The sequence below is a fragment of the Henckelia pumila genome, chromosome 3, assembly GCF_033568475.1.
Source record: "Henckelia pumila isolate YLH828 chromosome 3, ASM3356847v2, whole genome shotgun sequence".
Lineage (NCBI taxonomy): Eukaryota > Viridiplantae > Streptophyta > Magnoliopsida > Lamiales > Gesneriaceae > Henckelia > Henckelia pumila.
Window position 1 is genome coordinate 33,314,704 of NC_133122.1, and position 27,842 is coordinate 33,342,545.

General features: G+C 35.1%; 2 protein-coding genes across 3 annotated transcripts; both read right to left on the reverse strand.

Moving 5' to 3' along the window:
- Positions 1–21,490: 21,490 nt before the first annotated feature.
- On the reverse strand, positions 21,491–22,001 carry LOC140888422 (uncharacterized). The gene is made up of 3 exons (XM_073296096.1): positions 21,939–22,001; positions 21,723–21,844; positions 21,491–21,638 (listed from the first exon to the last, which is right to left on the reverse strand). The coding sequence occupies exons 1-3, from the start codon at positions 21,999–22,001 to the stop codon at positions 21,491–21,493; spliced, it is 333 nt and encodes a 110-aa protein (XP_073152197.1).
- Positions 22,002–23,998: 1,997 nt separating this feature from the next.
- LOC140890512 (F-box protein At3g26010-like) lies at positions 23,999–27,326 on the reverse strand. Of its 2 annotated transcripts, none has more exons than XR_012152207.1 (3): positions 25,668–27,326; positions 24,411–24,739; positions 23,999–24,317 (listed from the first exon to the last, which is right to left on the reverse strand). XR_012152207.1 is itself a non-coding variant. In XM_073298361.1 (3 exons), exons 1-3 carry the CDS (start codon positions 26,851–26,853, stop codon positions 24,302–24,304), a joined length of 1,251 nt encoding a protein of 416 aa, XP_073154462.1. In that variant the 5' UTR covers positions 26,854–27,326; the 3' UTR covers positions 23,999–24,301. The 2 variants fall into 2 exon arrangements, 1 of the variants encoding a protein (XP_073154462.1); XM_073298361.1 differs by having other exon boundaries at positions 24,411–24,459.
- Between the last annotated feature and the right edge of the window lie 516 nt (positions 27,327–27,842).

Sequence of the window (27,842 nt, forward strand, 5' to 3'; positions counted from 1 at the left end):
ATCTCGGTTCTGAACTCTTCAAATCTACAAGATATAATCAAAATACATATATCAAACTTCATACCAATCTATCATTTCAGAAACGAGTCAAAACCATCAAGAATTCATCAATCAATCGCATTTCAAACCTCAACTTTTTCTTCGTTCGTTCAAGTCGGCGTCTTGTGTCGTTAAGCCTTCAAACTCAACTGAAACTGAATAAGAAAAAATACTATAACATTGATAACATCTCAATAACAACTTCAACTCAGAATTCGGCTATCAAAACAGTTCCAAAACTTGATTAAACGACGTAGCGATTCAAAATCGGTAACCGACGTAATTCCCGACTTCGAAACTTGTAACTCAACTCATATATCAGCATATATCTTATAAAAATCAGCCATAAAACATCTTATCAGCTGTTATAATCATCTATATACATGCTACAAAACATAATCAATCCCTTCAATCATCTAACTTTGATCCGTTTCGAAAATAGAAACGATACCAACGTAAGAACACAATCAAAAACCAAAATTCTGATGTCTTCTCCATAATGATTTCGAAATACATAAAACACAGCATAAAACTTACACGAGATCGAAGCCCTCGTCTTAAGGATTCCAGAACACTTTACGGAATCAAAATCGGACAACCGGTTCAAAAGTTATGGCAATTCGAAAATCAAACTTTCAAAGGGGAAAAGGAAAAAGATCGGCTCTGTTCTTGCTTCAATGTTTTCTGAACAAAAATATCATGCTTACACGTTGCACAAGCTGAGTCAACAAGCCAAAATCTGATAACTTTCACCAAAATTGCACTTTAGTCCCTAGATTCTTCAATAATTGCAATTTGGTCCTCGGCCCCTATTTTAATTCAATTTCAATCCTAAATAATTTAAGAATATTAGAATTTAAATCAAAATTCTAAATATTCCCAAATTAAATATACTCGGATTAAAATTAAATAAATTCGAATTAATCTCTAATTAATCCTGGGCCTTACAATCCCTTTGCACAAATCCAATCCAATCAATCGTTGGAAAGGAACTCCTAGCAATATTCTAACTCAAAGCAGAACAACTTTTCTACTTAAAGTTTACAAAATGAAGCAACAGAGTATGCTTCGTTGATTTGATCTGGAAAGCTATATGACTTTGATCTGGATCGAATTGAAATATTTCTTTGAGCTTTGATCGATATGGGAGATATTATAACTCAGAGTATTGAGACTTTGATCTGATAAGTTTCTGGGTTTGAGTGAAGGCTATTTCAAAATTTGATTGCTTTGTAATTTTCACTCCTTGGTCTCGTATCTTCAATCTTCGAAATACTTGTATATATAGTCATCAAAAAGTAATCAGTGAGCCGCCAACACTTTCTGATTTTGAGCCGCCAGCATATCTCATAAATGGCTCACAAATCTTGACTTAGAGTGAAGGCCGATCAACGTTCAAAATCTCATTAAATGAGTTTGTCGTTTTCTTCAATGATAGCAACGGGTAGATTTCTGACAAGGCTTCGATCTGGTTGTTGACCATTTTAGATCTTGTGTCAATCGCTCCGGTGTAGTTTGATCTGCATCACGTTACTTTGATCTGGCAACTTTCATAGAGATCTTTATTCTTTAATATTTGATGGGTCAGATTAATTTATTTACTTGGTTTTGTTTTGACTTTGTAATCACCGAAATTTTAGAGTTTGATTCTCCAACAGATTAATAATGAAAATTTCAGTTTGTAATTAAAATTAAATACAAAAGCTAAACTAACTCTAATTAAATCAAAAAATTGTGTAAAAGTATTATTACAAATTTGAAAAACTTGTTTAAATACGACATTCGTCGTTAAGTTTCTTTGGTTACCATCATTATCGCATATTAAAATTTTAAATTATTTAGGATTTGTAATTATAGACACGGTGACTTACAACTGACCATGATTGAAAATTGATTTTAGTTCCATGACATTCGTCGTTAAGTTTCTTTGGTTACCATCATTATCGCATATTAAAATTTTAAATTATTTAGGATTTGTAACTCTAGACACGGTGACTTACAACTGACCATGATTGAAAATTGATTTTAGTTCCATGTGATCGATGAATTCTTAATAGATGATACTTATATCTATATGACATGTTAAATCAATAATATCAGTGCAATTTTTGAGGTTGAACCGGTTGAAATTTCAGAATCATGTAATTTTTTTTATGAGTACGGTTTGGTGTGTTATATGCACAAATAAACTTAGAGATATATATATATTTTTTAAAAATAGATATTAATGCATGTATAATTTAATATTTTTAATTGTCGTTGATTATATCCCTTAAAGGAGATAAAATTGTCGAGAAGAGAATGCTTTTGACATTTGTTCATACGCTGCTTCGTTGATAAAATATATGTTTAGTGAATAACAATATAAACGATTTAATTAAAATATTAAACTAACAAATGACAATACACTAAAATTCTTAAAACTAATAATTTTTTTTGTAAAATTATTTGAATTTTTTTTACATAAAATTAAAGGAAACAAAAGAAACTCATTCGATGTTCTTTAATTTTTAGAGTTTGATGATATTTCTTTAGAAGAAAAATCGATGTTAAATCGATGACTTTTTTTTGTTCTTGTTTTTTCAATGGGATTTATTCGAAAAAATCAGTATTTCCAAAATAGATTCACAACTTTCGCTATAAGCCTATAACGATAAAGAATCTTTTATATCTCGAATGGTTTAACGCAAAATCAGTATTTTCGAAACTTGGGTACAATTTTTTTGTTTTAATTTGAATATTCATGTTTTCTTAAAGGATTTTACGGAATCGTAAGCTGGTAACCAGATTTAGGTAGTATCTTCTAACAAAAACTTATCAAATTTTTTTTCACAAAATTTCAAAATTTACTAAAAATACTCACCTAATGAGATCCATTTTTTTTAAAAAAAAAAAAAAAACTTTATCTTCAGCTTTTCAACCAAACTCCAGTTTTTTTTTTTTTATACAGAACACCAAATGTTTTGATAAATATTTTTTCGGTCTTTTGATATTAATTTACTTATCTTCAGATTCAGAAAATCACGTATGTTTAATCCTTGAATCTGTAGAGATTAGCACTTGTTTAGATATCAAAATATTTTTCTCAAAAAAATTATTTTTGAAATAGAAATAAATTTTTTTAATGTTTTAAAATTTTTCATTTTATTTATCAGAAATGATTGTATCTCATTTGTTTCGAAAAGAGATCTGATAATTTTATAATTTGATCTACAAACTTTATAAATTTTAATCATATTTATCTTTAAAAAATATAACTAAATCATTTTATAATTATGGTTTCAGTCTTTCAGATTGGATAATTTTATTTTTATTATTTTTAAAAATATTATTCATTCCTTTCGGAAAGAGATCGATGTATAGATAATAGATCCGGTAAGTTTCAAATATGATAATAATGTAAAATTTCGTTCTTTTATTCTGATTTTCCGGAAGAAATAGCCCAATTTTGTGTTGTTGTAGTTTCATGTATTTCTTTATTTTCCTGTTTTTATTTTATTCAAATTTTCAGTAATCCGATTTCATCAAGAAGTCATTGATTTATTGAAAAAATGGTCATCTACGTGCATGCCTAATTATCTTAATTGATAATGTTGTTCAAATATATTATATTTTAAGCTATATAAATTAAGTATATTTAAAAATATTAATATTTTGTGTTTTATTTTTAAATTAAAACTAATTATTGAGAAATATAAATAAGGTGTATTTATCATAAAAATTGAATTTGTAAGTGGCACAAAAATCGAATAGTTTTAGTAATTACATGCTTTAGAGACATGAAATATGACCTACTTTTGGAAAGCACGAGGTTTAAGAATGTTTTAATAATATGAAAGAAAATTGAATTTAATTTGCATTTTTTTTATATGTATATAGATAACTATTCTATTTATTATATTTATTTTGAGCGGAAAAATTTGAAGTTTATTTTTCGATAGATTGACTTGGTTTTATATGTATAGATTTTTAAATTTTCGGATAAAATATTCAATCTAATTTTTTTTTTAAATTTTCAATATTATCGTTATGTATAAGTTTAAATTCAATCGTATCTTTATTTGCATTTATGCAATATCTAAATATTTTGGAAATAAACATTGAATATATATTTTTTGGACAATGGACACATGACAAATAATATCATTCATCATGTGTTTCAACACTTGCTATTTTAACATTAACCCAAGAGTTAGCGACATTTAAATCAGATAATTAGAACAAACAAATCATAAGACAAAAATAACATATAGAAAAATTAACATAATATTTATTGTCATAACTATACTTAATTGTTCTCATAAAGTTGTTCAAGAGTTCTGAAAATTTCTTTCGAAGTCGTAATTTCTTCTAATAAGCTATGTGCAATTGTTGGAGTGGCTGTGCTATGAGGTTGTTGCACTCGAAGTTCAATCTGTACATGCAATAAATTTGATTATGAAATGGTTGCAATGGCTAATTAAACAATTCAATCAATAAAATATATTAAAAAAATACTTTTTTCGAAAATCCTTGATTTCATCCAAATTCTTCTTCACAAGGATTCTGGTAATTTGGTATGCGGTAGTAGACATATTTCACCTTGAAATATTTTTTATTGACACATTTGAAGAACATCACAATAGGCTCTTCACAATATTTGCCAGTGAGCCATCAAATCGTCAACCAAAATTCTCCAAAATGTATACATTATTCGGTTAACTTATTTCTAAAGAGTAAATAACACAGAATTAACATAAAAAATAAATAAGAAATTGAAAATATTAATATTTACTTTGTGTCTTCAAAGATGATATTGATAAATTTTGTAACACGTACATTTATTTTCTTATTTCGTGGATATTCTCTCGTCACCATCTTGTCTATCACATCCGAAAAAACAAAACAAAACAAACAATTAAATTTGGAATTTTTTTCAATAACATTACAAAAAAACAAAATTAAAGTAGAAAAAATAAATTTAATTAAACAAAAATTATTTTTTTCATCAACTACTTATTGATTTTTTAGTTCAACGAATGATATGAATTCATATATATAGGATGAGAACGTATCTTCAAAAAACTCACAAACTTGAGTCTTTTTAACAATAATTTAATTTTGTGTTGTGTTGTTTTGTAGTACATGTCAACTATCACATCTTTAAGAGCAAACAAATGTCATCTTCGAGGATTGGTATAAATTGTTCACGACTGTAGTGATCGTACCATGAATGTGTGAATCCTAGAGAATAAGACAATTCCACAAAGTTTAGATTAATATTTGTTAATGTTTGAGCAATAAAACAAAAACTTGGTAAATTTACCTCTCGATCATGGAACACACAAGCTATGCTGAAAATTTCGTTTTTCTTGGACTTAGGTTAATACAAATGAACCAAATGGAGCTTCATAGCACACAAATTAATGGATGGAGAAACATCACGGATCGCATGAGAGCCATTAATCGAAAACTGGGCTGGTTTAGAACGTGAAATGGAAAAGAGAATCATATTTTTGTTTCACTCCTTGTGTTTTTTTTTTAAAAAAAACAAATGTTTATATTTATATTATATCGCCATATAATCTATGAAAAGATTAAACAATTTAAAAAATCTAAGTTCGACATGATCTTGGAAAAGGTTTCTACTGTATTTTGTTAAAAATTTCAAATTTCAAATTATCTTGTCAAAGGGATTTTTAATTTTTTTTAAAATATTGATATATTTTGGGCCTTATCGTGTAATTTATTTATATATATCTGTCAATAATGGATGAATCTAATTTTATCTAATAATACAGTAATAATATGAATCTACTGTTTTTTCTTTAATCCATAATTTAAATATATTGTTTTCTCGGAACTTATTTTCTTTTAAATATTTTTTCATATGTGCCATTGGATGTTTAACATCATCTAGATGTAATGAATCTACTGTTTTTCTTCTTTTTAAATCCATAATTTAAATATATTGTTTTTTCGGAACTTCTTTTCTTTTCAATATTTTTCCATATCTACCGTTGGATATTTAACATTAATATAATATTTAATGAATCTGCTTTACCAGATGAATTTAACATTATCCGTTAATATAATACTTAAATGAATCTATTGTATTTTTAAATTCACTAATTAAATTTATTGTTATCTACGAATGACTTATCTTATTTTTAACGGCAAAAATTTTGATTCATTGTTATCTCATAATATTTTATGCATTAAGGGCTAAGATATTTACAATACAAAGATTATGCAATTTTCTATATTTAGTAATGGGCTTTGGGTGGGAAAATGCTTGTTTTTCTTTTTTTAACATACTTTCTTGTTTATATATATATATATATATAGAATATAGATATCGCAATATAATCTATGAAAAAATTAAACAATTTAAAAAATCTAAGTTCGACATGATCTTGGAATAGATTTCTACTGTATTTTGTTAAAAATTTCAAATTTTAAATTATCTTGTCAAAGGGATTTTTAATTTTTTTTTAAATATTGATATTTTTTTGGCCTTATCGTGTAATTTTTTATTTATATCTGTCAATAATAAATGAATCTAATTTTATATAATAATACAGTAATAATATGAATCTACTGTTTTTTTAAATCCATAATTTAAATATTTAGTTTTCTCGGAACTTCTTTTCTTTTAAATATTTTTTCATATGTGCCATTAGATGTTTAACATCATCTAGATGTAATGAATTTAATGTTTTTCTTCTTTTTAAATCAATAATTTAAATATATTATGTTTTCGGAAATTCTTTTCTTTTAAATAATTTTTTATATCTACCGTTGGATATTTAACATTAATATAATATTTAATGAATATGCTTTACCGGGATGAATTCAACATTATCCGTTAATATAATATTTAAATGAATCTATTGTTTTTTTAAATTCATTAATTAAATTTATTGTTATCTACGAATGACTTGTCTTATTTTTAACGGCAAAAATTTTGATTCATTGTTATCTCATAATATTTTATGCACTAAGGGCTAAGATATTTACAATACAAAGATTATGCAATTTTTTATATTTAGTAATGGGCTTTGGGCGGGAAAATGCTTGTTTTTATTTTTTTGGCATACTTTCTTGTTTTTATATATATAGATATAGATATAGATTGTGTAGTATGTATTGATTCGAATTAAAAACGCTACACTATAACGAGAACGTGTCATGTACAAAGTTCAATGATGAAAAAAGAACAACTAACGATTGTGTAGACCTTCTGTTGGGATCGGTTCAGAGGGTAGAGGGGGGGTGAATACACTCTTAAACTTTTCTTCTTCTTCTTTAAAATGATCAAGTGAGGTTTAGTTCACTTAATCTGTTTTCTCAACTTCTAAAACGGTTTGAACAACTTAAATAGTGCGGAAATAGTTCAGAGGTTTTAGTGATGCAAAGTTTATAATGCAATGTATGAGCAGAATGTAAGATAAATAGCAGTAAAGACTAAGGCACGATTTATGGAAGTTCGAAGGCTTAATCCTTCTACGTCTCCCCTTCTCCCACTTAGGAAGGAATTCACTAGATGACTTTGGTTATTACAACGTCTTGTAATACACCCACTTCAGACTTAGGACTTATCCAATGCCTAATCCGAAACTCCTAGATTTACACATATAAGATTCTTAGTTCTTATCAGACTGGTGGAAGCTTTCAGAGTAGCTTCAAGTCTCTTCAACAATGAGTATAGTTGAGTTGAGCTTCTCAAACTGCAGAGCGGTCGAGAGGCTTGGAAACCCTAGGATGATCCTTGATGATCAGATATGTGAACTGTAGGCGAGGGTTTATTTGAGCAGCAAATGAATGATCTTGTAAGTGTGCTCAAGTATATCAGATGAGGAATTCTGATATTATTCAAGTGATTGAGTTGATTGAGCTTTTTCTGAATTGCTTGTCTCTCGGTGCTTCTTCTTGTTTGTATCACTTCTTGAGCAATCTTTCCTTTATATAGGTCAATCATCAACGTCTTTATTTTGAACGTTCTGATGCTGCATTGAATGCACATTTAATGCTCATAAATGCATTGATGATTCTGCATGAAGATCGTACACTGCAGACAACTTTCAGGGTCCAAAACTGGAATAAACGGTCGAATGCTTTATCTGTAGTCATTCTGTGTTTTTGCCATTTTGGTGCAACCTGTTGTCTCGATTGCAGGAGTCAACATATCTTCTGACATGCCGGTTCTGCTTTTGATAAAGGATCCTGCAAAGAACATCTTGTCACAGGTACTTGTCTTGAGATATCTTGATAAGCAGTTGGCATTCTACCGGTAGAGAGATTTGTCCTCTGCTGGTTTGAATAACCAGTCAATAGGCTTGTGACTTCAACCGGTCGAGAGACAAAGGCGGTTGACAAGCTTCCGGTAGAGAGATTTATCCTCTGCTGGTTTGAATAACCATTCGATAGGCTTGTGACTTTAGCCGGTCGAGAGAAAAGGCGGTTGCGGTAGGAGTTGCAGTAGATTCCTGAAATACAATTGTTGGCAGCACATTCCTATACAATGAGTTGTTGTTTGTTATCACCAAAATATCGGATTCAACAATTTCCTCCTTTTTGGTGATGACAAAACTTAAGTGCTCCAAGAACAATATGAAAGCATTAAAATGAACTTCATTGAGAGAATGAATTTCATTAAGTACAATAAGCATTTTTATTACACCTACAGAAGAAAGACAAAAATAAGATGCAGCTGCGATAAGTGAAGAAGAGACAAGTTGTTCATCTTTTGAACCAACTGGCTCCTCCCGACCTATCGCCTTCTCTTCTTCTTTTGTCGGCTTCTTCTTTTCTTCTAGACTCTTCTTCTCGTCTTCTTGCCTCTGCTGCTCTACGTTGCTCTTCTTCCCCCTTTTTGGCATCACCTTGGTTGAGTCGAAGGATGATCTCAGTGAGTTGAGTGCCAAGGCAGGCTTGCATATTGTCAATTTTTGCATCGAGTTGAGCAAGTAGAGTAGCTTGCATAGTGTCCATCCGATCATTCAACTGCTTGTGAAGGCGGTTTTTGGATCGAACAACTTGTTCGGAGACGGTAGAGAGCGTGTTGATTTGAGTGCGATGATGATTAGTGATCTCTGTGGTCAGACGAGCAAGGTCTCGAGACACGGTCTCGAAATGCCGAATCATCGTCTGGCGTGAATTATCGACCGATAAGGATGAGTTTGTTATGTCTTGAGAGAAGGACCTAACCGTTTGCATGAGCTCGTGAAGCCTATTAATCAAGGTATGATCTAGAGCTGCGGCCATGGCGTCAATCAAGGAGTCATCAGTCTGAAGCATTTGACCTTGTGGGTCATTCCTTGGTGAGACCGGGCTAGACTCAGGAAGATGTGGTGATGGTGATCTGGCTGGAGAGCTACCCGATGGACCCTCCAATAGTGGTACAGTTGGAGATGTAATAGTCTCGACTGCAGCCAAGATGGTTGGTGGAGTATCAGGATCAGCACTTGGTTCATCCATTATGAGATCTTCCATAAACTTTTCAGTAGATGGAGACGGTTGAAGTGCTTGATCAGCATCAGTCACTTGTTGTTCTGGAGGTGCAGGTGATTCAATAGTGCTTGGTATCTCCGTTGGGGGCACTATTGCTTCACTACTGCAAGGAGCCTCTGTCACAGAGGTGACAGGAATCTCTTGTTCAATCACTTCTAAAACATCTTGTGGATGTCTTGGAGAGGTGTGAGCGGTCGTTACTGGAGAGGAGTGAGTAATCACAACTGCTTCCGGTTGAGTGACTGCTTGGACTGCGGTTGAGGAGGGGTCGACCGATGAAGATGCTGCCACACTCGATCTTAGAGCAGATGATTGAAAGAGGTCAGCAGTGATGAGATCGGTCAGAATCCCATCTGAATAAGTGAGAGCAGAGACGTCTTCTTCACCCTGATCTTGAGTGAGAAAGGTCTTCATCATCACTTGTGCTTCCAGCACATAAGCTTGTAAACAGGCTGCTGAAGCTGGTGTTTTGACATTGTTGAGAGCTTGGTAGTGCTGAAGTAGTTGAGTGATTTGACGTAGACTATCCTGTAGTCCAGTCAAAATCACAAAGTCATCGGCAGCGGTAGGACTCTTGGATTTGAAGTTCTTGACACGCTCATTAATTAGCAGAGATAGCAGGCTTCCTCGAAGCTTCAAGTCTATGAGCTGTCTTCTTCCCAGAGCCTCCACGATGTCTTCAGTATCAGCAAATAGAAGCATCTTTTGCTCAATGACGTTTAGAGATTTTCATTTAGGAAATATTTGAGCGAGTTTCAAGTGAGTGCGGGAGTGATGCCATCTGTCAAAACGTTGTAGATGACGCTTGACAGTACGGAGAACGTGAGAGATGATCAAATTGAGTTCTACCGTAGCTGCTGGTTGAGCCTTGGGTGTGTAGATCATCACACCTTTCCCTTTGTCTTTGGGATCAGCTAGAGTGACCTTAGGAGCTGATGAGGCACCTTCCCGGATTATCACACCCTTTGTAGGACGAGGAGCAGTAAAAGCAATAGCGGTAGTAGTCTCGACCGTTGGCAGGGTAGGAGCAAGTCCAGACAGAGACTTTAGCTTCTTGTGCTGCCTCTTCTTCTCGCCTGCAGGCGTGGATGACACAGCTGCTTTGGAGACCGAAGGAGATGACTTGCTGAAAGCTTGAATAAGTGGAACATTCTCACGTGATTCGTCTTCAGAGTCAGATTCGATGATCAGTTGGCGCTTGACAGACTTTTTGGTTTGGACTGGTTTGGCCACGACCGGAACCGTTGAAAGCGGTTGAGGGATAGCAATAACCTTTGCGGTTGAGGGCAAGGTGTCGACTGCAGTCTCTTTCTTGTTCAGAAATTTGAGAATCGTAGACTTGTTGAGCCATTTGGTGGGATGCAGAGGCTCAGTCTTGGAGAAGTCCACTCCAAGGACGCCCAAGATGTGGCAAATTTGCAAAGCAAATCCCTCGGATTGCCCTTTGCCCCTGATCATTTCACATAGAATATTGAACAGAATGTCTGACCAGTTTATGTTGATCTTGGAGGCAATACAAGCCATGCATTGAAATTTCTCCAGCGTCACCTTGTCGTAAGATCCAGCCTTGGCCAGAAGATTCTTGGCCACGATATTAGTCAATAGCCTGAATGGAGCTTTGAGAGATGTCTTCTGGGCCGGCAGTTTGATCGGAGCATCAGTAGTTGAGAACTCCTTCAACCAGTAAGAGCAGTTACCATCTGGAAGATCCGTGCATTTTGTCAAATCCCTGGAGGGCAGATCAAATGTGCTGGCAAAGAACTTCTGATTGAAGGAGTAGGCCTCTGTCTTGATCAAGAATTTGATAGTCCCATTCTCGATTTGAGCGGTTGCGAAAAACTCCTTCAAAACAGGCAAATCGCAGATGGCGCTGCATTCTAGAAATTTCTTCAGTCCAGAGGCTTCAAGCATGGTGAAGACCTCAGTTATTCCCACATTGTTTGCCTTAGCAACGGAATCAAAGTTGATTGCAAGGCAAGTCTTCTGGATCGACATGATAGCTGTAGATAAGAACTTGAGCAGAGAGTAAGCAAAATCTAGAGAGAAATTCGATGGAGCGTTTAATACAATATGAAAGCTTTAGCAAAGGTGAAAGATTGATATACGAGTGTAAAGAAGTATATATAGGAACCTATGGGCCATAGGGTGACGTCATGAAAAGTATTTTTGAAATTCAAAAAGTTTTGAAGAGTATAATCACCGCGCCCAATTAATGTCATCTGGTTCAAAGCACAAGGCTGCTAGTACTAAGCCTGTCAGACACTAGTTAAAGGCGGATGATATGCCAATATTTATGGCAATGTAATAGCTAAGCTATTAATGTCATAATGGCAATTATTCCCCCTAAAAACATGCATACTAACTCAGATCTACTAAGCCAAGAATATTTCGAAAATATGAAAACTTAGCGTCCGGTAGAGGCTTGGTGAATATGTCTGCTGCTTGCTGATCGGTAGAGATGTATTCCAGCCTGATTTCCTTCTTTAAGACATGATCTCGGATAAAGTGATGCCTGACATCAATGTGCTTTGTCCTAGAGTGCATCACTGGATTGTGAGTGATGGCTATGGCACTTGTATTGTCACAGTAGATTGGAGCTTCACTCGACCGGATTCCATAATCATTAAGCTGCTGTTGAATCCAGAGTATTTGAGCACAACAGCTGCCAGCAGCAAGGTATTCTGCTTCGGCGGTCGAGGTAGCAATTGATGTCTGCTTCTTACTTGACCACGAAATTAGTCTATCTTCAAGGACTTGACATGTCCCACTTGTACTTTTGCGATCAATTCTACACCCTGCATAATCTGCATCTGAATAGCCAATAAGATTAAGATTTGAATCTTTGGGATACCAAAGACCCACATTAGTAGTTCCTTTAATATATTTAATTATTCTTTTGGCGACAATGAAATGAGATTGCTTAGGTGCTGCTTGAAATCTAGCACATAAACATACTGAATACATGATATCCGGTCGACTGGCAGTCAAATAAAGCAATGAGCCAATAAGGCCTCGATACATGGTTACCTCGACCGGAATTCCCCCTTCATCTTTATCAAGCTTAATTGATGTACTCATGGGGGTAGATACAGTTGAGCATTGTTCCATTCCAAACTTCTTTACCAATTCCTTGGCATACTTGGATTGATTGATAAATATTCCAGCTTCAAGTTGCTTCACTTGAAGTCCAAGAAAGAAGTTTAACTCGCCCATCATACTCATTTCAAATTTCTCCTGCATTAGCTTAGAGAACTTTGAGCACAACTTGGGGTTAGTTGACCCAAATATAATGTCATCAACATAAATTTGTACTAGTAACACATGATCACCTTTTACAAATTTAAACAGGGTCTTATCGACCGTTCCAATTTGGAAATCATGTTCCAGTAAATATTTTAGTAATGTGTCATACCAAGCACGCGGTGCTTGTTTTAATCCATAGAGAGCTTTGTCAAGTTTATAGATATATTGAGGATGAGTAGGATTGACAAAACCTGGTGGTTGTTCAACGTACACCTCTTCTTGAAGTAGACCATTGAGGAATGCAGACTTGACATCCATTTGATAAACTTTAAAATCCTTAAAAGCTGCATAGGCAAGAAAGATGCGGATTGCTTCTAGTCTTGCAACTGGCGCGAAGGATTCCTCAAAGTCTATGCCTTCCTCTTGTCTGAATCCTTGGGCAACAAGTCGAGCTTTGTTACGCACAACAGTGCCATGTTCATCGAGCTTGTTACGAAACACCCATCTAGTTCCAATCACATTTTGATTTTCCGGTCGAGAAACTAGATGCCAAACATTGTTGCGGGTGAATTGATTCAACTCTTCTTGCATAGCTTCGATCCAGCAGGCATCTGATAGGGCTTCATCTATCTTCTTGGGCTCTACCTGAGATATGAAAGCTGCATGCAAGAATTCATTAATCATTTGACCACGTGTTTTTCGAGGAGCAGAAGGGTCACCTATGACCAACCCAGGTGGATGATCTTTGTTCCACCTAAAATAATTCCCTAAAGGGTTGTCATCAATTGGTTGATGAACGTCCTCGTTTACTGGATCATCATTGGCTGGAGGATTGTTATCAACCGATGGATCCACTTCTGGCCTTGTTTGATCACACACGGTAGAGGGAACTGGATCATCCTTCTTTGGAGGATATAAATCACTGTCACTCTCTTTTTGTAGATTTGTGTTTTCCAGTCTATGACTCAGATCATTTATGCTCCCTTGAGTTTGTTCTGTACAAAGAGTAGATTCATCAAAAACAACATGAATGGTTTCCTCGACCGTTAGTGATCTTTGATTGAACACTCGATAAGCTCTGCTAACGGCTGAGTAACCAATAAAAGTTCCTTCGTCTGCTTTGGCATCGAAGGCTGTTAAATGGTTTTTGCCATTGTTGTGGATAAAGCATTTGCACCCAAAAATTTTGAAGTATGAAATATCAAGTTTTGTGTCATTCCAGATCTCATATGGAGTTTTGTTAAATCGTTTATTAATCATAGATCTGTTTTGAGTATAGCAAGCTGTGTTAACTGCTTCTGCCCAAAGCCTTTGAGAAACATTTGAATCAGCAATCATAGTTCTGGCTGCTTCTTTTAAAGTACGGTTCCTTCTTTCAGCCACCCCATTTTGCTGTGGGGATCTAGTAGCTGAAAACTCATGCTTGATTCTCTGATCATCTAGATAAGTCATAAGAGTGGTGTTTAAAAATTCAGTCCCTCTATCACTCCTGATCCTATCTATCACAGTAGATTGTTCGTTTTGCAAGCGTTTAAAAAGCTTAATCAGGTGAGGTGCAGTTTGATCTTTTGAAGAGAGAAAGATGACCAAGTAAATCGAGAAAAGTCATCTATAACAACAAGAGCATATCTCATTCCCCCTAAGCTTCTTACTGGTATAGGACCAAATAGGTCCATGTGAAGTAAGTCTAAACATTTGGAAGAAGACATGCACCCTTTATTTTTAAAGGTTGCTCTCACCTGCTTTCCTAGTTGACAAGCAGGACAAACTTTGTCTTTTATAAAATCTCCTTCAGGCAGACCAGAAACCAAATCATGCTTCCTCAAGTTAGAAATGGACTTAAAATTTAGATGATTTAACCGCTTATGCCACAACCAATGTTTATCATGATGAGCAGTAAGACAAGTAGGTGAAGAAATATGTGAGCAAGACCAGTTTACCTTGTAGGTGTTTAGGTCTCGTACACCGGTCATAAGAGTCTCACCTTTGTCATTTTTTATGAGGCAAGTGTGTTTGTGAAACTCGACCGAATGATCATTGTCACATAGTTGACTAATACTTATCAAATTATAGCATAGTTTGTCAACAAATAACACATCTTTAATAATGATGTTACCATGGATAATCTTACCCTTACCCACGGTTTTACCTTTGGAGTTGTCTCCAAAGCTGATCTTTGGTCCTTTGCACAACACCACTTCTGTTAGAAGTTCTGGATTCCCTGTCATGTGTCGTGAGCAACCGCTATCTAAATACCAGGTAGTGTCCTTGATAGAAGTGGTTTTCTCGCCCATTTGGACTTTTAGTACCTGCAAAGAGTGAAGAACTTTTGGTACCCATATCTAGTAGGGTCCAGGTCGGATTAGCCCTTTCGGGACCCATACCTGGAACACCCTTACAGGTTTGCCCGTGTGTGTGTCCAGAAATTTGTGCGGTCGATAGGCAGTAAATGTGTGTGCTTGTGAGGTTGCTGTGTGCTGCTTGCCTTTTTGATTTTCATCAGTTAGCCTGTACCTCTTTTGAACTGGCCTGCAATTAAAGTACTGGTAAGGATTCTCCTTTGACCATATTTTCTTAGAGTAGTTAGACTCATTCCATGGCCTTTTGAAATTAGATTGGTTTCCCTTTCTTCTTTCATTAGGTTTTGGTTTGATCCAAGTTCCTCTTTGATTAGAGATCTGGGGATCCACATATCCCAGCCCTCTATGCTTAGAGCTTCGTTCGTTAGATACTTTCTGATTTTTGTCAAAGCTGCACTTATCGTGTTCATATATTGTGCTGGACCTGACAAATCTTATTTTGTTAAGATTGCCATTGTCCAGGCTTGACTGAATACAGGATTCCATAGACTGTTCATTTGTTCCAAACCCTAGACCGATTTTATCATGTGCCGGTCTTTGGATTTCTTGAATCTTGTCAATGGTTACAGAAGATTTATTCCAAGCCTTAATGGTTTCAAGTAGTTTTTTATTCTCAATCAAGGTTGCTTGGAATACTCTTTTCAAGGTGTCGTTCTCAGTAGCCAGCAGACTTAGCTTGACCTTAAGACCATCAAGCTCTTTTTGCTGCATGCAGCTTGATTCGCTTGACTTATCTTTTAGGTCAGCTCTTTCTGCCTTTACTTCCTCGAACTCCTTGGATAATGCTTTGTATTCATTAGCCATTTCGTGTAAAGCAGTAACTAAATCACTGTGAGTAAATTCAGGTGAGCCAAAGTCAAATACCTCCTCAGCTTCTTCTTCGATGTCGGCCATAAGGCATTCCACTTTTTCATCATCGCTGTCATCTGAAGAGCTTCCGGTATTGGAGTTGTCAGAGTCAGACTCAGCCCACTTGCTTTTGCTTTCGTCTGCTACTAGAACCCTTTGGTCTATTCCTTTTCTAAACGTCCTTTTATCCTCCTTACCCCTTCTTCTTTCGGAGAATTGCTTCTGATCATTGCTCTTAGGCTTGGTGCAGTCTGCAATGAAGTGGCCTGACTTGCCACAGTTAAAACAAGTAGGACCATCCTTTGTATGGTCCGATTTATGATAATTTTTAAATTTAGAATTGTTTTTACGCATAAATCTACCAAATTTCTTGACAAAGAGTTTCATGGCTTCATTGCTGATTTGCTCAGCTGATCTCTTTGGAGCTTCCTCGACCGGTGGACATATCACGGTTGAGGTTAAGGCCTTGGTTGGTTGAGAAGTAGATGGTTCATCTTCTGTTCTCATGTTGAGCTCGAACTCGTAGGCTTTGAGATCTGCAAAGAGATCATGCAGTTCAACCTTGCTTAAGTCTTTTGACTCTCTCATGGCCACTGTCTTGATCTCCCATTCTTTGGGTAAAGCTCTCATAACCTTCACAGCAATTTCACGGTTAGTATAAGTTTTACCTAAAGCAATAAGATCACAAATGATACTACTGAACCGTTCATCAAATTCAGCCATGGTTTCCCCTGGCTTCATTTTGGCGTTGTCATATTTTTGAATGGCCAAGGTGAGCTTGTTTTCCTTTGTCTGGTCATTCCCTTCACACAGCTGAGTGAGCTTCTCCCAAATCTCCTTTGCTGTGGAACATGACTTGATTTTGCTGAACATATTCTTATCCAGTGTTTTGTATAGGATGTCCCGGGCCACATTGTCAATATTGGCCTTCTTTTTGTCCTCAGTGGTCCACTCAGCTCTTGGTTTCTCAATCATTTGTCCAGCACCATCGGCTAGAGCTGGGTTGACCTTCATAATTTTGATAGGACCGTCTGTTATGACATATAGCATGTCATCATCCTGTGCTGCAAGATGTGCCTGCATGCGAATTTTCCAATCATCATACTCTTCTTTAGAAAACATAGGAATTGTGTTGAAAGAAGTCATGACTTTAAAACTTTAGATCAGCAGTTGAGAAAGGAACCCGCTCTGATACCACTTGTTGGGATTGGTTCAGAGGGTAGAGGGGGGGTGAATACACTCTGAAACTTTTCTTCTTCTTCTTTAAAATGATCAAGTGAGGTTTAGTTCACTTAATCTGTTTTCTCAACTTCTAAAACGGTTTGAACAACTTAAATAGTGCGGAAATAGTTCAGAGGTTTTAGTGATGCAAAGTTTATAATGCAATGTGTGAGCAGAATGTAAGATAAATAGCAGTAAAGACTAAGGCACGATTTATGGAAGTTCGAAGGCTTAATCCTTCTACGTCTCCCCTTCTTCCACTTAGGAAGGAATTCACTAGAAGACTTTGGTTATTACAACGTCTTGTAATACACCCACTTCAGACTTAGGACTTATCCAATGCCTAATCCAAAACTCCTAGATTTACACAGATAAGATTCTCAGTTCTTATCAGACTGGTGGAAGCTTTCAGAGTAGCTTCAAGTCTCTTCAACAATGAGTATAGTTGAGTTGAGCTTCTCAAACTGCAGAGCGGTTTAGAGGCTTGGAAACCCTAGGATGATCCTTGATGATCAGATATGTGAACTGTAGGCGAGGGTTTATTTGAGCAGCAAATGAATGATCTTGTAAGTGTGCTCAAGTATATCAGATGAGGACTTCTGATATTATTCAAGTGATTGAGTTGATTGAGCTTTTTCTGAATTGCTTGTCTCTCGGTGCTTCTTCTTGTTTGTATCACTTCTTGAGCAATCTTCCCTTTATATAGGTCAATCATCAACGTCTTTATTTTGAACGTTCTGATGCTGCATTGAATGCACATTTAATGCTCATAAATGCATTGATGATTCTGCATGAAGATCGTACACTGCAGACAACTTCCAGGGTCCAAAACTGGAATAAACGGTCGAATGTTTTATCTGTAGTCATTCTGTGTTTTTGCCATTTTGGTGCAACCTGTTGTCTCGATTGCAGGAGTCAACATATCTTCTGACATGCCGGTTCTGCTTTTGATAAAGGATCCTGCAAAGAACATCTTGTCACAGGTACTTGTCTTGAGATATCTTGATAAGCAGTTGGCATTCTACCGGTAGAGAGATTTGTCCTCTGCTGGTTTGAATAACCAGTCAATAGGCTTGTGACTTCAACCGGTCGAGAGACAAAGGCGGTTGACAAGCTTCCGGTAGAGAGATTTATCCTCTGCTGGTTTGAATAACCAGTCGATAGGCTTGTGACTTTAGCCAGTCGAGAGCAAAGGCGATTGCGGTAGGAGTTGCAGTAGATTCCTGAAATACAATTGTTGGCAGCACATTGTTTTTTACATTTTATGTATAAATATTGTTTTTTATACATTTTATGTATAAATATGAATCAAGTTAACTTGTCTCAAAAATATATATTCGTAAGATCGTTGAATATGGTACTACTTTTATTCATAATAGTTATATGAAGAAAATTGTGATTGATATATGAAATTTTATCATGTACTATAATTAATTTAATTTTGAACAAACGGAAAAAAATAATACAAATATTTAAATATGGTACTAAGCTTTCTATCAACAACAGTAACAACGACTAAATGTAAAAATAAATAAAAAATAAAAAATGGAGGAATGGAAATTGGAAAAAAAAAAAAAAGGCTTCATTAATATGAGTTTTTAACAGTGTTCTAAAAAGCGCTAAAAAGATCCGCTTAAGCGTGAAGCATGGGCAAAAAGCTTCGCTTTGAACAAAAACGTGAAAAAAACGGTCAACCCCTTGATTGATCATATTAAGTGCAAAGGAGTGAAAAAACTTGAAAAAATCTTGAAAAAACTCAAAAAACGTGAAAAAATGTAATATTTTAAAATAATATTTAATTAAAATTTAATTTTAATTTAATCATTTTAACTTTTGAATTTTATTTTAAATTATAAATATTTAATAATATATATTTTAAAAAAACATTTTAATACATAAAAATTAAATTTGTTCCGTACATTTTCATTCTTTTCGATTAAAATATGAAATCTGACCTAACACAAACATTTTACTCTAGATAATTTGTTATTTTGATACTTACGTTTTTTATAACTTGAAAATTTATGTATTTATTCTTAAAATCTTTAAGTTTATATGTTATTTATTCAATTAATTAATTTAATATAATTAAAATTATAAAAAATGTTTTTTCACGCTTAAAATTATTCTAAACTCGCTTAAACTTTTAAAGCTTGACCGTGACGCTTCGTCACGCTTTTTAGAACCTTGGTTTTTAATTAACAGTCATGTAGGGGCCCAATAAATTTTGTAAAAAGCCAGTAGAAACGAATTCGGGAGACCATTCTTAGAAGTCATCAACATGCGGGAATAGCTTAATTAATGTATATTTAACAAATACAAATCTTTTAATTTGACAGGTTTAATTAAATATTCTTGAATCGAATGTATGCCAATTTGAAGCTTTAATGGAAATTAGTGGCAAGTTGTCATCTATTCTGTTATCGATATCACGTAAAATTAGCTTGACAAAATAAAATATTTCATGTTTAATCTCAGAAATATCTGGGTGTAAGATGAATATGCATCGACCATGAAATTTTTATAATTCTAATTTTTTTTTTACTCTTTGGGCTTGTTCTTATTTAGGCATGTATGGACCATGAAACTTTTATAATTCTAAAAGCTTCTTTCTTACTCTTTGGGCTTGTTCATATTTCGGCTTCCTGTTTGTTCGTGGAGTTGTAAACGTTTAAGTTTTAACTATATAAAAAAAATATTTCAACATATAATTAGTCAAATAAGACTATATATACTAAATATTTTATCCTTTGACCAGTAAAGGGAAAATGTATAAGTCCAATATAAATAAAGCTAAAATAACACTAAAAAAAATTCGAACCATCAAGCACTGAAAGACAAATGACAGTAATAACATGAAGTTCAAACTGCAACCTCTTGGCAGTACAAAGAAGACATACCAAATGGAGGAGGCTAACACATGCGACAAGATGCACTCGGATTTGAGAATCAATCCAAGACACCAAAGGCAAGAAAAAGCCAACATGAGAAGATTAAAAAAACTAAACTTATGCATATGACCACCCCAAAGAGTATAAAAACGCTATCAAAATATTACACAGCACGCGATCAAGGAATTACACAACCTCGGACAATTCATATGCACATGAGAAGCAGCAAGAATAGTTAGACAAAGAGAACAAAATGTTTGAGAAAAGTAAACAAAGAAAGAGGGAAACATGTGCAACCCAAACGAATAGAGCCTTCTATCTCGCATGATAATTTTGAAAAAGGAGGAATCACAATTCACAAAACGTGGAAAAGTAATACCTGAAACTTAGAAAAACATACATGCATCAAAGGGCATCATCCTTCCACCTCTGATAATTTTCAAAGAGAATATATCACAATTCTCAAAAGAAGGATGGACAGGAAGAAACAAGAATTATAGTAAAGTTGATCAAACAACCCAAAGTGTTAAAAAAAAGATACAAGAATTCCGGACATAACAAGAAACCAAAAGACATAAAACACATTAAATGTATGCACCCCGCACCCACCAAGAGATTTCACGCCTTTCATCCAACAATAACCACAGAAAGCCCATCACCAACAAAGAAACGACTTAAATGCCCCCAAACAACATACCAAAAGACAAAACACAACCACAACATCGATTTTAAGAAACAACAGAGACAAACAAGACAAAACACAATTCAACTTTTAGCCATAACCTAAACTTTTATACATTGATTCATATACACAAACATAATCCACGAAAAATAGCCTCCATTGATAACATTGGAGTTTAACCATCTACGCATATTTCCAGTTTTAGACCATGAAAGGCATTAAAACGAGTAGTTGTTAATGATCACGCTTACCTTCATGAAAAAATTACTCTTATATATCCTTCGCAACCAAATCCAGGATCTTTCGGGCAGCAACACGCTTGTAAGGATTGATTTCCAGTAGGCTACAAATATAATCATAGGATCCCAGATTTATTGTGCCCCAGGCCAACGATCGGTTTCGTATTTTTTCGAACATCTTTGATCTTTCGGATTGAGTGTTCATGTGATAAAGGATCTCAAAAAGGATCAATACGAGCGAGAACACGTTGGTCTTGTCATTTATATGAGTGGGCGATCTAGACATTTCTGGAGCATGGTAGGAAACATTTACTACCGGTCCAGATGTGATCATCATCGTGGAAGCTACCCTATCAAAGTGTATGGGTGCAAGAAATAATTGGACAGACAAGTTACATTTAAAAACTAAAACAAATTAAAATAACTTTATAAAATTGAACTTATCAAACCAAAATCCCCTATTTTGACATTCCCTTATGAATCCAGCAAAATGTTCTGCTTCGACAAATCTCGGTGGATTATGCCCTTTTCGTGGATATATGTGAGACCTAGAACCATCTGTGTAAAATATTTTTCAATCGGTATTGGCTGCAGTGGTATTTCTATGAAACGTTCCAATGTCCTACAAATCAATCAACAATTTATCATAATTGATTCGAAACAATTATCATTCACTGTATTAGAAAGCAAAGAAAATGGCTCTTACCCGTGGCAAAATTCCATTGCCAAGTATAAAATCTTGGTTGGTGGTCGTGGTGGACCAGAAGTATCCGTTCCATAAGACTCATCATCCGCAGAAAGTGGTCCATCAATATCCTCAATCCAAGTCTGCACAAAATAATTAAAAAAAACTAAGTATCAATATTTTATAAATGACGTAGGCCATGATCAAGAGAGTTTCTTAACAAAACCGCAAACTTACTTGATGGTAGCATACGACATTGGAATGATTTAATTCCGCCAGAATCTTGACCTCCCTAACCATTATACATTTCAAAACAAAATTAACGCCAACAAACAAACGTTAAGAATTTTAACATGGGAAAGAAAGGGAAGAACTCAGCGGATGACCTCGTCTTCGTTATATTCGTGGAACGGAATTTTTTTCAAAAGCGTATGTCATCCCATCAAGTTTTTGTCTACATTTAAAGACACGACCATATCCACCTTTTCCTGTTACAACAAAAGGATCAACTCATGTCGATAGCTGCATAGGAACCTGATTGATGTAGGTTATGAGTTATGTAATTCAAGATGGTTACGTGCTACAACCAATTCGCTTGCATACATGCATGTCAAGAAACATTGTTTATGAGTTTATGACATGGGAACCATTTCAAAAGTTATACAAGAAAGAAACTAATAAGAATTGTTATAATATAAACCTTATTACATATTAAAAGCAAACATAGGATCAACATAGCTAAAACTGTCAGAAAGATTACTAGATTGGCTATGGAAAATTTAGGAGCCTAATGAGTAATGAGCTAATCCAAGATGATAACCTAGTCAGGTCACACACAACTCAGTCAATAACCTCTCACTTTTCACTGTACAAAATTTTCTGAAGGTAACAAAATTGAACTCCCAATAGGGTGGCCTGACTTAACAAAAGCCGCATATTGCTGATGGATACATCCGTTTTAATGTCGTAATCTGAACCGGATACTGAGATATATGTGAACTCCATATTTGACGAGAATGACAAAAGGTGGAGCTTTTACGTGGGTCAGTTTCAAGAAAAACTTACCGATGATATCCAATTCTTCATACATGCATTTATAGTACGAAGATGAAGGAAAGACTTGGCTCTTAGTGCTCGAAGGATCAGATCCATCATTGCAGGACTTGCAAATATAAAGACAATTTTGTGTTAAAGGAAAATCTTGGGGTGTTCATCTTCATACGCAGATTTAAGTACACGTAAACCAAAACAACTCACATTTTTTAAGGACTATCGGGGAAGTAACGTTTAACAGCACCCAAGATGCTTCATATATTTCCTTCTTCTAAATCATCTTTCAGCTGCATTGATGCATAACGAACTAATTAACCAATAATCATATGACAAAAGAACTCAAAAGATGGTGGTAATATAGTCAGAACAACTTAAACTATATATATATCTGACTATTGATGCTCAGGGGAATAAGAAGATAAAGTGGATGAATAAAATCATGAGCTGATGATATTAACACAAGTCTATAGTAGGCTACTGAACATTTCTTGATAAAATTGAGCAGTGGAGTGCAGGCCACCAAAAGTGAGCAGTGGAGTGGAGTACCCACGACAAGCCTGAGCAACAAGATAAACAATCAGACAGGGAAGAATGTGCTGTGGTCTCTACAATGTCATGTAAAAAAACTGAGAATCTACCCAAGGTCCACAGCTATTTCAATTGGGAATCCCAATCGAACGGTCACAACATCTCTATAATATGTGATCTTGAAGCAATCAAAATAAGATACAACAAAAGCAACCAATTAGTATCTTAAGTGTGTTTTCTTCTAAGATTACTAACTTAAACTTGAACATCATTATAGTTACACCTAAAATATCTAAGATCCATAACTCATATTTTCTAACAGAACAATGCGATTAAATCCTAACAACGAGTTTCGACAAAATCTGGTCACACACTACATACGTACTTACACAATATTAATAAAAATAAATTATATTTTATATTCCTTAAGTAAGCTTATTGTTTCCTTTGCTTGAAGTGTTTTAAGTTTTTTTTTTTTTAAAAAAATAATTATAACTTAATAATAATATTGCATGGTCTCATGACCTATATTTATTTATATTATGAGATTGTCGATTTTTAATGGTTTACATGGTCTCCCTTTCTCAACTCATTATACTTCGCTGCAATTACTTCCAGAAAAGCTATTTCAAAACATCTTAGCACTTCTGCTTGCACCTTTGGTAATCCTTTAATCAATGAAACTTGTGCCGATCAATGGAATTCATTGTTCATAGTTTACAACCAAGCTCGAATTAGAATTTTAAATACATGTTGAATCAAATTAATAATGATTCATTTTCCAAGTTTACAACCAAGCTTTGAGCTAGCTTAATGATACATTAAAACTTCTAATAAATACACAACTCTATAAAATCCTCAAGATAAACATAATCATGACTACATGTGAATAAACTTGAAACAATACTAGAAATTAGTTAAATAACTTGATGAATTAATCCTCGACACTGCTGGCCTTTCTCCTTCGTTTGATCGTCATTCTAAACATCTTCCAGCACCTTCGCATTCTCATGCCCTTCTCATCGTGGTGGGTACCTGATAAAACATAGGCAGACATAATATGCCATGAGATACAATCAACTGTCGAAATGTAAAACAAAAGTCATAGCTGTAGGCACACATACATACCTGTATAAAAACTTGTACAATCGGAAACGAGATGAATGAGTTTTGTTACCTACACGATAAAAACTCTTTCTGATACAGAAGCAAAGTGGGATTTTAAAATTTCGAGCAAATTGCAGGATCATGCTGACCCATGGATCAAATCTTAATAAGAAAAAACCAACATTCCTTGTACTAATGCATGCAGCTTTCTCAATAATTGGGCACCACGTCTCTCAACTCTAACCTCAAGTCACAGCGAGGCCAAGTCCTTGCACCTCGACACAAGTCAGAGAGCAATTCCTTAGATGTGGTGCAACACCTTAACCATGAAACCCCAACCTTAATGTTCACTGTCAAGCATCAAGGCACCTATTATGCTTGCATCAAGTGTTGGGACAGTGGATCCAAGTTTTCATTTATAACTTAATGACAACTTGTTTTAGCATAAAAACTTGTGAAAACAAGCCGGATAATGAAATGTTTTCGCATATTTAGGCTCTAACCTATCTGATTGTCTGCTTTCTAATATATATTAAGCCTCAATTTGTTTTCAAGTAACCCCATGTCAGAACACAGATTTCAGATAGCATCATGGTGACAACACCCATTCAACCCAAAATGCAACGCCAAATTGAATTGGAACTTCAGCCTGTGTCCGACCTAATACTCAAGGTCAAAATCAGTAACCAAGACTAGTCAATACTGACCCTTAGGAACAATCTAACACTCAGAAAATCGTTGCAACAAACCAAGTCATCTATCGAATAGTTGTCAAAATAGAAGGTATGTTAGTTATCTAAAAGAAGATGCTGGTGATGAGGACTTGAGGAGCAAGTGCTTGGTGAAGATATCTATAACGTTGTCATATTTGGAGGGGATAGGGGGAAGGACTATTTGAAGAAAAGTGTGCCATGGGAATTGGGATTGTTGACAGCAGCAACAGTGAGACTTTGTTTCCAAAGCTTTGGTAAAGGAACTTAATTTGAAGACTGAGAATCATCTTTTGCCTTACATAATCGTTTTGTTTAAAAAGGCCCTGAAGTTCTTCAATTAATGGAAGTCTACATTACATACATTACATGTACAAACACAAAAATATCAACACGTCCTTTCAAACTAAGTTATGACATGTTATTTATATCTAGCATTTGTTTACCAGAAATGCCTCAGTACGTAGGCTTCAAACTATTGCAACAAAAGCAAACCTCCTCAATCGTGTATAAAGAAATTATGACATGGTTCACACAATGCTGTAAAAGAGAAGCTAGGAGAACTTACCGGACGAAGAGAGAACACCATTCAGAATAACCGGGCAGCACGAGGAAGGGTACATTTTGTATTGACCATTAACAATTTCCCGGTCGGGTACTAAATGAAAGAACGTTTTAACCTGCTTGGTATTCGGATTATAGTTGAGTACTAGGCGAGGTGTTCCTAGAAATATTACTTCTGACTTGGGATGAAAACCGTAAACTTTGATCTCTCCCCTGTTGCGTCGAAGGGGCATCAACTTACCGCGTGGGAGTTGTGACACCATCTCATCGATGCTCACTCTGTGTTGGAGAATCCAGTGAGCACCGTGTTCTAACCGCCAGAGTAGTATTTTAGACTGGTCACTGTTGGAATAAACCACATACCCTCTGGATGTCCCAAATGATCCACAATCATCAAATTTTTCTTTATCAGGCAACCCAATAGCCCGATAAGTAATATTTGCTTTGTTTGTGAAATGGAGATTAATGCCTAGTAGATACTTGGCCAGAGACATCACGTACAAAATCCCATTCACATAAACAGAATGATCGATCCAATTGAACCCAAGAAGCATGTGGTCAAGAACTAGAACATGGGTGGTCCAATTCCCTGAGCCGAATGTGAAAACGTCCAGCTTTAAAGGATGGACGAGTGACACATCGGCTGCCCTTCGAAGAACCTTAAAGGAAACCGGAGAATCACTGGGATCGAATGCCAAAGAGGTAACATCATCGTATATGTGAAGGGGATTGACCGGAAGTTCAATGTACTCACAGGTGGTTGGATTGCAGACAATATACTGGGTGGGATTTGAGCCTGCGTGGGCCAAAAGAAAAAGCCCGTTGCAGTAACATTGAATGTCCGCTGGCGTGTGATCAAAAGGCAGAAATGCTCCATACGATTTCCCGATTCCCAACAATTCAGGTCGATATCGGGGGTGGAACTCACCCGAATACTCTTCTGTGTGAAAAAAATCGAGAGAAAGCCAGCCAAATTTACAGATTTTGTGGGTATAGAATAAGCCTAAAAAAGGGGCAGAACGGGATATCATTGGAGCGCAAGCATAGGAAATAAAAAAGTACCAAGATTTTGAGACGCACTTGAGCCTCATAAGAGCCTTGTTATGCAACCGACGCAAAATCTCAACTTTCAGATCATCCGGAAGCTCCGCCCAATCGAAACCCCCCAAAGGTTTTTCGTCTGAACACATATTCTCTGGTTCCAATTTCCAAGTATTAATCGGCAAATTCTCAGGCTTGAGAGAGCGCAGTTCCAGCAGAGGCCTAATCAGACTGAGAGTCTGGACGGACTTATGCCCGGACCAGTTTCAGTTCCGAATACTGGAGCTTCATGAGACTACGAAATTGTTAACTCGCTGGTGGAGAAATCAGGTTCATTCCAACATTATTAATTAATTCCAATCTCCCAGTTTGATCGCAAACTCTCAAAGATAAAAGTTGAAGCTGGATTCAACACGGAGAGGTTCATTCCAACATTATTAATTAATTCCAATCTCCCAGTTTGATCGCAAACTCTCAAAGATAAAAGTTGAAGCTGGATTCAACACGGAGAGGTTCATTCCAACATTATTAATTAATTCCAATCTCCCAGTTTGATCGCAAACTCTCAAAGATAAAAGTTGAAGCTGGATTCAACACGGAGTCGAAGGCGGAGAAATTAGGGTTCTTGCAATCCGGTTGTCAAAATTGAATCCAAGCAGTCGACCCGACCCGAAAAATTTTGGCTTTGGATTGAAGGTTTTTGGGTTTTGGTCGAATTGAATTGATCCGAAAGCTAACTCGAAAAAATTAATCAGGTTTTGGGTTGAATTGGATTCGGGTGAATTCGGGTTGACCGATGTGACCCGAAATTTTTATTATTAATTTTATATTAAATTAAAAAAATATTTGCTACATTTTTATGCGTTGTATGTTTGAAAAAAATTTATTGTGTATAGATATTATAGATTTTTGTTATTTAATGTTTATTTTGTACAATTTTGATGTTTTAAAATAATTTTTTATTTATTGTAATAAGTATAATTTAAATTTTTTACAACTAGATTTTCAAATTTAAATTATATATAGATTTTGATATTATGTGTTTAAATTAAATATTATTATTATTGTGTTTTTTAAATTTAATTTAATCATTTTTCAATAAAATAAAAATTTAGAAAAAATCGGGTTGGTTCGGGTT

What these genes read in the sequence shown, in the direction of transcription:
- LOC140888422 (XM_073296096.1), bottom strand. Translation starts at nt 22,001, where the DNA reads ATGGTTAGGGAGGTCAAGATTCTGGCGGAATTAAATCATTCCAATGTC. An exon ending in ATGTCGTATGCTACCATCAA is followed by an intron (nt 21,845 to 21,938) that starts GTAAGTTTGCGG and finishes TATTTTGTGCAG; the next exon opens with ACTTGGATTGAGGATATTGA. An exon ending in GCAATGGAATTTTGCCACGG is followed by an intron (nt 21,639 to 21,722) that starts GTAAGAGCCATT and finishes ATTGATTTGTAG; the next exon opens with GACATTGGAACGTTTCATAG.
- LOC140890512 (XM_073298361.1), bottom strand. Translation starts at nt 26,853, where the DNA reads ATGTGTTCAGACGAAAAACCTTTGGGGGGTTTCGATTGGGCGGAGCTT. An exon ending in TGGTGTTCTCTCTTCGTCCG is followed by an intron (nt 24,460 to 25,667) that starts GTAAGTTCTCCT and finishes TTTATCGTGTAG; the next exon opens with GTAACAAAACTCATTCATCT.